Consider the following 12,381-nt stretch of genomic DNA (forward strand, 5'->3'; position numbering starts at 1 on the left):
TAATTGGAAGCATACCAGCTTTCGGAGTGACGCTCCTTCATCAATCACCTGATGAAGGAGCATCGCTCCGAAAACTAGTGTGCTTCCAATTAAACGTGTTGGACTATAACCTGGTGTTGTGTGATTTTTAACTTTATAATTGTGCAATATACAAACTGGACAAATAGGAGAAAACATAAGATATTTACATTAAAAAGTAACAATTTTCTTACAGACTTGTTGGAGGTTTGGTATCAGAGAAAATACGCTGGGGTGACTCAATAGCCAAGTTCAAGGAGCAAGAAAAAACACTGTGTGGAGACGTGCTCCTTGTTACAGCTTTTGTTTCATATCTTGGATACTTCACAAAAAAATACAGAAATGAACTTTTGAATGACCACTGGATGCCTTTTCTGCAACAATTAGAAGTGAGATTTTTAATTTTTTTAAGAAAATATGAACATCAACTTAAGAGAATGTATTGATGAATATCAGCCTTCTTCCTATTTTGGCTTGAAAATGAGGTTAACCGTCAGATGCTCAAATTTATAGTATTAATCAAAGTGTTCTAATAGTGATGGTTCAGTTGTATTGGAACTAACATTGAAGTCTCACCAATAAAATATTATGCCATTTATTTATTTAAGCATTTAGTGCCAAGTCTGGCATTTATTTATTACTATTCCCAGCTGCTCATGAGAAGGTGTTGGAGACTTTCTTGAACCACTGTAGTCCCAGGGAGTACTCTCAGGATGCTATCAGGTAGGGAGCTAACCCCATGATGATGGAAGAATGCTGATTGATTTTGAAATGTGGTGAGGGAGAGTTAGAAAGGAACTTGGAAATAATGTTTTCTATTTTTCTCCTAAATCAACACCTATAGCAACAGACTAATGTGCTACAGAACAAAAGGTTTGATCTGGGGTTTAATTTGCAATGTGAATGTAAAGGTGCAATGGTATTTAAGATATGTTAATGCTTGAGTAATGTGATGGGGTTTGCTGGTATTCTTCTTTCACTAGAATTGCTAACCTATGAGGTACTGCAAATAATTCTGACTGCTTGCAATGAAGACTTTCAAACACCTTCTCTTGCATCATCTCATTTCCTGGTACTTGATTTCCTTTGGTTAGCATGCTGCTGGATTAGTGTCTTGTCTGCATGTCATTGGAAGATTACGAGCAGGCAACAATGGAGCAGAAAAGTATCAGGATCAGATATTACTCCACATCACCCTTAAGAAAAAAAACTACCCATCTTTTTGACATGGACTGCTTACCATGATGTATTTGTGTTGACATTATCTCCCCCTTCTCTGGGTTTCTGCAGGGTTGTATTGAAATTAAGTGGGTATTTTCACTTGGTTCTGTTAGGTAAATAATTATGGTAATTGCTATAATCTAAGATCTGAGCAAAACAGACCAGTATTTGCTTCCCTATATGAACTTCCCTCAATTTCTTCGAGGGGAATAAAATAGGTGTTCGGATCCTCATTACTATATTCACCAGATTCTCCTTGAAAAAAGCACTCTATCTTAATGTTTTTCCTTAGTATGCTAAACATAATCCTGAAAACTTGGATATTTTGGACCTGATCATGAAATAAAACTTTCAAGTTTGCAATTAGATTTTTATACTTTGAGACTTGTTACAGAACATAAGAACCGCTTGAAGAATAAAGGCCATAGTCCATCTCATTTATATTCTATCATTCTGGTTGTTCTGGACCAGGCCTGACCCCCTCAAAACATTTTTAAGCAGGTAGCCCAGATCATAACTTTGCAAGTTTTTCAGGTAAGTGTATAGTGGATATTCCTGGAGTGAATAAGCTGGTCAGACTGCCGAGTTTTAAACAAACAGAATTTATTTACAAAATTACGGAATGAAAGACAATGAACCAAAAATAGAATACCCAAATATCTTATCCTATCCGAACCCGACAGGCTATCCTGACTTAATGATGCTGTTGAAAATGTGTTGCTGGAAAAGCGCAGCAGGTCAGGCAGCATCCAAGGAACAGGAGAATCGACGTTTCGGGCATAAGCCATTCTTGATTCCTGAAGAAGGGCTTATGCCTGAAACGTCGATTCTCCTCCTTGGAGCTGCCTGACCTGCTGCGCTTTTCCAGCAACACATTTTCAGCTCTGATCTCGAGCATCTGCAGTCCTCACTTTCTCCTTAATGATGCTGTTGCAAAATACTTGCAATAGTTCCAATAAACAAACCCCTTAGCACAAAGAGTAAAATTGACACAAAAAGTTTACAGGTTACGAAATCAGAACATAGAAGAAGGGACAGAGCGTCTAGTTTCAACTGTGACCCTGACTCAGCTAATCCCCAAATCAAACTGACCTGCACAGCCAGAAAGTTGGTCACACTCCCTTGTTTACTCCATTTTTTTTTAAAGACATGAAAGCCTTAGACTAGAGGCATCATCAGTTAGGGATAAACAAAAAGGGCCCAAATAAACCTTTCAAACCCCCTCTCTGAAAAAAACTCAAGGGCACAGTAATTTTGAGAATGGACCAGCTTCGTCACACTGGTACTTAAGAGATACAACAATAATAGTTGTTGGCTGATTATAGCAATAAATCTCTATCTATTATGTAACAAAGAAAATCATTGGGAACCATACATCCAAAAGAGACCTGTTCCTTTCAAGTTGGCTCTAGATTTTACATTTCAAAATTACTCACTGTATCCCAAGTATTATTTCCCAAAGACATTAATCTTGAATGAAGTGATAAATAATTGCTTCCAGCATCTCCCTTGGGAGCCCTGTTCTATAATTTGACCATTCCCTCTCTGAAATTGTGGGAATTTTTCAAGACTATCAAAGAATTAATTTCCTACCTCATACCTTCATGATAAGGAAGAGAATAATGGACAAGAGACTGAGGAGAATAATGGAAATCCACCAAGATCGGTTCAGATTCATGCATGGAATCATAATGTCTTTCTCATTTTGAGACAAAAATTACATAATTATCAGAAAAGTCAATGAAACGAGGAGATTGTACTAATAAATCTCTAGATGGCTTATGACTGGATGCATAGGGCGCAGGTCTGGAGAAGTGCTTGAAGGGAAGGAGTCCCTAAGAAATGCAGTCAACTATGACCGGAAATGTATAATAAGTGCCAGAAAGAGGAAGGAGCAATGTGGTGAAAGTGGAGATTTCACAGCTAAAGCTGGATTCCACCAAATATTAACAACCATTATCACCTGATGGAGGAGCACTCCAAAAGCTAGCGCTGCCAGTTAAATCTGTGGGACTATAACCTGGTGTTGCATTGTTTTTAACTTTGTACACCCCAGTCCAACACCAGCATTTCCAAATCATTCTTCTTCTGGATTGTTATTGGGTCTTCCAACTGAACAATACAGACCAAAAATGCTATGGTCAATGATCAGTGTGGGTGGGATGATATGAATAGAACTGATCTGAAGAACTGGAAAAAGCACTGGAAGATTTCAACATCAGTTGCTGAAAGACCCAGAGTATGGACTGCCAGTTTAACCTTAAGGATGAAAATCAGCTTGAGGTTGCACAGTTCGTGGTGAAATGAGTGATTTTGAGTATCTTAGGTTGATACTGATGGAAGATGAAGTATAGAACTGGAAATTAAACAAGGAGTTAGCTCTATTTGAAGTTACTAAAAGAAGTGTACTGGAGTGTGATGTGAAAGAAAAATATCATTGAACCCAAAAAAGTGAATCTGCAAGATATTTATGAGTCTGGCCTTACTTTATTGTGCAGAAACCTAGCATATGTCAAGAAGACAGGAACAATGATTGGATACTAACGGGATGTGGATGCTGAGATGGATGCGTGGAGTGATGAGAAAGGGCAGGATCAGTAACAACTACATAAGATCAGAGAAGACTATAAAAATATTGATCAAAGTTAATCAAGAAGAGATTGAAATGTTATAGTGCTATGAACCAGACCAACCTACTCAAAATATATTAAGTAGCTGACCTAGACCCTAACTTTTTCTTATTTAAAGGCAAATATAAGGTATTGCATTCCAGATGCATTTCAATTGGTCAAACTATGAAGTTTTAAGTAAAACACACTTTATTCTTACACTACAGTTAAAACAAAGACAAAATACAAACATAAAAATAATTGGCTTAACTGTAACTCATAATATTTAACAAAATAATATACATTTTAACTACTACACCTTAACTGTTCCAATATATCAGCATCGTATAAATATCCTTGGCAAAGGCAAATAGAAAGGAAAACAGATAGACACGAACCCAGCAGTGAAGAGAGAACACAAGCTTTTGCAGCAGCAAAAGAGAAAGCTGTAACTTTCTCCAAAGTCCCAGCTACACCAACTAAAAGCAAGACCTGGAAACCCTGGGTCTGTGCGAGTTTGACTCCATCCACTCATGCTTCTGTTCTCTACTTTTTTTTTAAAAGAAAGCAAATCAATCCACACTGCTGTGCACAGAGCAAACAGTTTGGTGTCAGGTTTACAATACATGCTTGCAAGGGAACCAAAACAGAACAAATTCCTTCTAAAGGCACATCTCATCATAATAGTCATATATTAGTAAGGTGATGGACACGTGATGAGGAATGGATGTGGAACTGACAGGAAGGATAAAACAAGGAAGGCCTCAAACCAGTTGGAAAGATTCAGTGGTGAGAGATTTAAATGTGGAAAGACTAACACAAAACTGGGTGACTGGTTTGAGGAAACATGAAAGGTAACCAGCAGCCTCCAGGTGAAATGAAAGAATCTGAAAGGAGGATGGAGGGAGAAAGATTTGCATGTATTCTGTAATGGGAGTTAAACCTTTTGAAATTGAAATTATTCTGACATTATCCCAGCCTTTTCTGCGTTTATGCAGGAAGGGACTGAAATCAAGTGGTCACTCCCCCTGGTTCTATTAGGTAAATCTGGATGTAATCTGCTATAATGTGGATAGAGACAAGTAGTTTTTTTTAAAATCCCACTTACTTGTTGAATGAAAGAAGCCTCAAGATTCCACCATTTAAAACAAGAGAAGCTTTTACTGTAAAAATGTAAGATAAAGCAAACATTAAGCATCATTTGAGATAGCTACCTGTACCTTATCATCCAAAAGAAACATAAGTTAAAGATGAATTAACAAGAAAATTGTTACTGGTTAAAAGCTATAACTTAGTCAGAGTCAGCTAAGATAAATCATATGACTTGGTTCAACAATTCGCACAGCAAATACGTTGTCAATCTCAGGAACAAGATTCTTCAAACTCGGTCTTCCTCGCAAAGAATTTCAGCTCTTCCCCTTCTAGGAGCTAACCTGTTCCTCAGCTGACAGCAGCACACAACTAACAGGAGTACCATAGGTGCCTACTTCATTTCAATCCACCTCCGTAGAAATCTGGAAAAATCTGCAGAACCTCCTCAGCTCAGTCTGGATTCATGAATGCTATATTCAAGTAATAGCACTGTTCCAACGTAGCACTATCTCATAAATACACCCTTGGCAAAGGCAAATTCAGTAAAATAGATTGTCTCTTTGGCAATTCTCCTGTTCAGGAGGAAAAAACATCAAAAGAAAACTCTGAAAGAGAGAGATGCAGGGAGAGATGTACTTCAGCTTCCAAACCCAACTTCAAGACCCCAACAATTGCTAGTCAAAAATTAAAACTAAGAATCCTGACTCTGGGGGTGCTTGACCCCAGCCATTCAGGCTGCTCCTATTATTCCAACTTTAAAAAAGTACCCAAGGCCTCAAAAGTTGATTACTTCATTGGATTCAAATAGACAGCTCTACACCTCTGTCTCAAAACCTGTCTTCAAAAACAAAACAAGGACAAAGTGCACATCTTAAAGCCATAGTATCATCACAAGCAAAATTTTTTTTCTGATAAATGAGAACACACTGATTTAAGATTGTTGCAGTGATCACTTGATGAGGTTGAACTAAGCTCATGAAACCAATACAAGATTAACAGAGAGAATCTAAGCTCAAATTTTGTTGAAAAATGCTGAAACTTAGTCTGATGTGAAGAAATTCCAATTTTTGATTGACATCTTTCTGGATGTTTCATATTTTGGGATGACCTACACATATTATTGAGCTTCAACTAAACAGTGACACCAGACATGGGAATATACAAGTGATCTGCATTTCAGGCAAACAGCTTTTGGACAGAGCAGAGAAAGAAAATGAATCCATTCAGCGGAAAAGAGGCTTGCTGTTTGTCTTCCTGTTTTGTCAACTTCTTGGAAGTTAGTATAAGTAATAAAGCAAGTGGGAGAAACACATCCTCACTAGGAGCTACAGCTAATGATACGATACATCAACTAATCAGCCATGGTGTCAGTGCCGACTCTCACAATTCAAGACCTTAAAAACTTTTAAACTCCATATTGTACATTCTTCCTTTGTACTAGATACTCTTCTTAAAATTTATACCTGTGTTTTGAGCTTTTAATGTTTCACTTCATTATTTTGCTTGGGTTTAGCATGTAATAGTATTCCTCATGCATTCAAAAAAGTTTTCTAACTTGTTCCTTCATTTTGAATAGTACCATATTTTCCTTAAAGAATAAGATAGATGCACGCTAAAAAGAATTAAAGATATTTGTTCCATCTGACCTAGACAGCTAAAAAGAGCATTGTAAATGCACTCCACATTTGGTCATGGCAGCAAGTGATTTCTGACCTTTTGGAAGGAATTTTACTCCTCTTTATTTGCATTACCTTCCTTCCAGCCTTCACCACGGCATGGGAATAATTTATGCTGCTTCACTTGAATGAGGAGAAGCGATTCCACTGTTAAACCTCCAGCAGCAGCTGCAATACAAGCAGCACAAAATCACAGAATTACTACACCACAGCAGGAGGCCATTTCGTCCATTGTGCCTCATCTGCTTTTCAAACAAGCATGATTATCCAGTGCCAATTTCCATTAATCCATGACAAGCACCATCATCATACCTTTTAAAACAATTTAGGCAGCACAATGGCACAGTGGTTAAACACTGCTGCCTCATAGCACCAGGGACCCCGGTTTGATTCAACATTGATCCTGGGAAGATCTCTGGGACACACACGCTAAATAACCCACTGCCCTATGGGCAGAACACTTTAACTCCCCCTCCCACTCCACCAAGGACACTCAAGTCCTGGGCCTCCTCCACCGCTAAAGTCTTGCCACCTGATGCCGAGAGAAAGAACACCTCATCTTCCACCTTGGGACCCTCCAACCACATGAGATTAATGTGGATTTCACCTGGTTCCTATTTCCCCTCTCGCCCCATCCCCCCACCCCACCTTATCTCAGATCCAAACTTCCAACCTGGCACTGCCCTCTTGAACTGTCCTACCTGTCCATCTTTCTTCCGACCTATCCGCTCCACCTTCCTCTCTGACCTATCACCTTCATCTACCTTTGCATTCTCAGCTACCTCCCATTTCCCACCCACCCCCCCAATGCCTCATCCCCCCCTCCCATTTATCTCTCAGCCCCAATGGGCCACCCCTTCATTCCTGATGAAGAGCTTATGACCGAAACGTCGACTCTCCTGCTGCTCGGATGCTGCCTGACTGGCTGTGCTTTTCTAGCACCACTCTCTTCGACCACACACCTACCCCAAATTATGTATCTCACTAGATTGGGTGCTCGCATGTTCTACTGAGAGTTGAAGCAGATTGTACTGTTTTGGAGAGAGGAAACAACAACATTTGTGAAGAGTAACTGAGGCATGAATGAAATAGGATTACAGGCTGACAGTGAATTATAGTTAGCAATGTAAAGAACAAGCAAAAGAGCAATGGGTCAAACTGCAATTTTGAAGGCTGAAGAATGACTTTACGAGCATTCACCAATACAATGCATGTGGAGCTCGACATATGAAAATGTTGGATTTTATCTAGTATGCCCTCTTGAGGTCTTGCAGCCTCTTAATGCACTGGATCCAAAACCCAGTGAGCAATAGTTAAGCTCACCTGTCAGGAAATTAGGTTCCTGACCAAAAAGGTATCCTTATTGAAACAGCAGACCAAGACCAGTAAAGTCCAACATTATTTCAGCAGATGAATTGCCTCTTTATCCTCTTCAAGTGAAGTCAAATATCCTTAGATGGTTCAATTGCTTTTCACAAGGTCAAATAATTTGTCATGTCTAGATTATATAGTGCATCTGGAATTTTAAAAAATCATCACAAGACAACCTACGTCCTCTGAATTCAAAGGTTTTCTACAACTTTCAGTTGTATTATATTTTATGTTCTGTAGTGTTGGGCGAATGTACAGGATTCAGTGTTTCAATCCCAGCTACTTACAGTTCAAAAAAGATTTAGATGATAGAATCCAATATGATATTTCCAGGCTTGTTTATGTCACAAAAATAGATGAGATTATAAGTGGTGAGGAGGATGTAAAAATTCTTCAAGGCAATTTAGGTAAGTTACTGATTGAGCAAATGCATAGTAGATGCAGTTTGACATGGATAAGTGTAAAGTTATTCACTTGGCAGGGAAAACAAAACAGAATTTAATTTAAATGGTGATAGATTTGAAAATGGTGATGTACGAAGGGAGCTCAGTGTCCTTATACATCAGTCATTGAAAACAGCATGCAGACGCAGCAAGCAATTCAGAAGGTAAATGGTATGTTGGACTTTATTGAAAAACAGTTTGTATACAGCAGCAAGGATGCCTTACTATAGCTATATAGGGCCTTGGTGAGATTATATGTGTAATATTATGTACAGGTTTGGTTTCCTTATCCAAGAAAAAAATTCTTGCCATTGAGGTGATTCGGCAACAATTAAACACATTTAATATTAGCATGGTAACATTGTCATATTAAGAAAGATTGGGTAGATTATGCTTGTATTAACTGGAACTAAGAAGAATGAGAGGAATCTTACTGAAACTTATAGAGTTTTGACAGGGATGGACTGACTGGATGGAGGGAAAAAAATTAATTTTTTCACACAGAGGATGGTGAATCTTCAGAAGTCTCTACCACATAAGGGTGTGGAGACAAAGTCACTGAACATATTTATGAACAAAAAGGTTTTTTAGAAACAAGGTATGGAGAGAGAGCAGGAGAATGGAAAAGGAATATGTGACAGTACTGTGCCTTTAAGAGATTTTTGTTCTGTGCTGTTTCTCTTGCAGAGAGGTGTTGCTAGAATGTCTGCTTCATAAACAGTGGGTAAACCGCTTTGAACTCCCTGAATGTGTTTTTTTTAAAATTAGATAAAAGAAGCTTGAGTGGATGGAGTCAGGCTCGCACAGACCCAGAATTTTAGTTTTGCTTTCAGTTGAGGTTTAGAGTTGGTTGTTGAAGTTGATTGATAAAGTTCTCTCTCTCTCGCTCTCTCACTCCCTCTCTCTCTCGCTTTCTCTCTCTCTCTCTCTCTCTGCTGTAGTAAAAAGCTTGAGTTCTCTCTCTGCTGCTAGGTTGCATCTTGTGCTGTTCCTTTCTGCTGGACTGGAAGGGAGATAGCACATGATGAAAATCTGTTTTGCTGAACATGGCTTTGCCAAGGGTGCATTTATGGGATGCTGCTATATTGAAACAGTTGATGATTAGTAGTTGGATAATAGATTATTTTATTAAATATTTCAATGGAATTAAAGTTATAGCAATAAATTTTCATTTACATTTTGACTGTGTTGTGAGAATAAAGTCTGTTTTGCTTAAAACCTCGCAGAGGAGCAGTTGAAATGTCATAACTTTCAAGGCTATGGGCCTAATGCTGAAAAGTGGGACTACTGTAGATTTAATGTAATCTTGGTGGGATAGTCTTGATGTTCTAAAGCATCTTTTCTGTGCTGTATAATTCTATGATCCTAATGTTTCAGATTTGGTTTTAAAAAACAAAGTTTATTACCCAAAAGACATGAAGGTAGAATAGAATAAACCAAACTATTTATGTAGATCACAATTTGGAATTTTGAAATATAAAGCAAAAAAATATAATCCCAACTATCCTAAAACCATCACTTTACAGTCTTCAAATACCAAATTATTCTTCCTATCACAACTATAAGTTTGCCTTGACTATTTCTTTCAATTCCCAGTTGAGAATTTGGTGGACCTTTTTCAATTAGTCGCACAACTAAGCTTAAACTTCATTAGCTTTAAATAACACCTTCAAGGTTTCAAAACAAATACTGGTCTGCAGTTTTTTAAACAAATCCTTACACTGATTTAAGTTATTTCACAACTTCTGAATTAAGTCCTTTTTCCTGGAGAAACTGCTTTCACAACTAACCAGGACTTCTGCAAACTTAAACCAAAAGATTCCTACTCCATAAGATCATCCACCCAAGTAAAAGAAAATCCTGATTGTTCTAAACTGAAAGCAAGATGATGTTTTTCAATATTTATTCTTGTTTGATCGTAAACTTCTTACAATGCAAATAAATTCCCACTATCATTCCAGGAACACTGCCTTTCTCTTTTTAAAAAAATAATCACTCGAGGAAGACAGACAAGTTAATCATTAAAGCCCTTCATACATAGAGATCAGAACCCACATGCCAATCAGTTCAAAATCCAAACTCCAAAAATTAATCATAAAAATTACACACCTTCCTTCACAGATGTCAAGTGCAGTCATTTTCGTTGTACCAACTGAGTTCAGCTCTTCAGTCCATGTTTGGATTAAAGTAATAATAAGGACTGCAGCTGAGTCTACATTGAAGATCCCCACCTAAATTACTTTCCATGCCTTTGGTATCCTTAATGTTTCTTCTTCAACATGAAGAAGCAATGTGTCATCTGGTGAGAAAGGATGGTAATCCAGAACAGGTTTCCCTCTCTACGTTTGACTTGATGTTATGGAAGGATTCTTATTCCATGTCGAGGGAATCGGTTTACCTCAGTTGGCCAGATTGTTAGTTTATAGAGCAGTGTAATGCCAACAGCGTGGGTTCAATTCCCATCACCAGTTTGAGGTTACCATGAAGGACTCTCCTTCTCAACCTCTTCCCTTGCCTGAGATCTGGAGGTCTTCAGGTTAAATCACCACCAGTCGCTTCTCCCCAATAAGAGAACAGCCCCTATGGTCTGGTAAGACTATGGTGACACAACAACACAACTCCATGTTGAAGACACCCAGATCCACTCCTGCCCAATGACTATATATTCACTTACTTCTACATGTCTACATCTCCTTCACTAACTGACATTGAGGTCTGATAAAATAGCTGTGATTTATTGTCAGAAAAGAGAAAATTATCTAAATAAAATAAAACACAATAATCCAGAACATTTTTAGCAATCATATTATGTCAGATTATTCCCTCAACTTTAAAACTTGATGTAAACCATAAAATTGCAATTGTTAATTACTGTTAATACACGTTTCAATCAGATTTTAAGATGCACACTTTTTATGTAATTAATTTAGGTGCCAATTCCAATAACTGAAAACTTAGACCCACTTTCCCTTCTGACTGATGATGTTGACATTGCTGCCTGGAATAATCAGGGTTTGCCTAGTGATCGGACATCATCTGAAAATGCTACAATCCTCTGTAACACAGAACGTTGGCCTCTAATTATTGATGCACAACTACAAGGTATCAAATGGATTAAAAGGAAGTATGGAGATGATTTGAAAGTCATACGACTTGGACAAAGAGGGTTTGTACATTTGGTTAAAATTGAAATTTTTGATATTTAATATATTAAATTTGAATACATTAGCAAATTTCTGCATAATTACTTTTCTTTCTAAGATAGTTTTAGTTGAGGGAAAGACCTTCAATTCATGTGACACTATTCTCTCAGAATACCAACATTCCCATCTTGCCACTAAGGAATTTTCTGTTTGTTAAGTCAACCAATAGGTCCTCATCTGCTTTTAATGGCAACGTAATACAGCTAATACTACAATCCCTGGAATGAAATTGTCCTGACTTTTCCATTCACAATACCAAACCTGTACACAGCTGCCATCATAAAAACATTGTCTTGAATTTACCTCCCCTATTTCATTCAGCGTTATATACTGTATTCTCTGGTTCTGTTGTACTGGATGATATAATGGAATGTTATAAAGAACTTCTCAGCTGGCTTTTATCAGGAGTAAAGAGGCTCATCTCATGATTATTCATAGCTGTGCCTTTTGACACCAGGGGTACAGCTTTAAATATCAGTGGCTGATTTGAAGGGTAGACTTCATCAAAATGGCACTCCTGAGCTGCATTACTTGAACAGGTGTCAGACTGCACCAATTCCAGGCTGGTTCTAAATGGGATAGTCTGGAATCTGATCCATCCAGCAAAATAGTTCAGACTTTTAATTTCCAGAGGACATACCCTAACTAATGTACATTGAGACCCTTCGGAAGTCCCAATGATAGCCTGTGAATGGGTCTGGAAGTTTAAACTCTGGGCAACAACCCAGTGTGTAGAACCCTCAGAAAG

General features: G+C 38.0%; 1 protein-coding gene across 1 annotated transcript in view; it reads left to right on the top strand.

Annotated features, from left to right (window-relative positions):
* The window catches only part of LOC140464058 (dynein axonemal heavy chain 17-like), a 408,886-nt gene that overhangs the window by 341,141 nt on the left and 55,364 nt on the right, over window positions 1-12,381 (top strand). Inside the window, exons 55-56 of the mRNA XM_072558720.1 lie at window positions 215-407; window positions 11,361-11,596. Coding sequence (XP_072414821.1) covers window positions 215-407; window positions 11,361-11,596 — 429 coding nt within the window. The remainder of the gene's footprint in view (window positions 1-214; window positions 408-11,360; window positions 11,597-12,381) is intronic.

Source organism: Chiloscyllium punctatum, chromosome 39 (genome assembly GCF_047496795.1).
Source record: "Chiloscyllium punctatum isolate Juve2018m chromosome 39, sChiPun1.3, whole genome shotgun sequence".
Taxonomy (NCBI): Eukaryota; Metazoa; Chordata; class Chondrichthyes; order Orectolobiformes; family Hemiscylliidae; genus Chiloscyllium; species Chiloscyllium punctatum.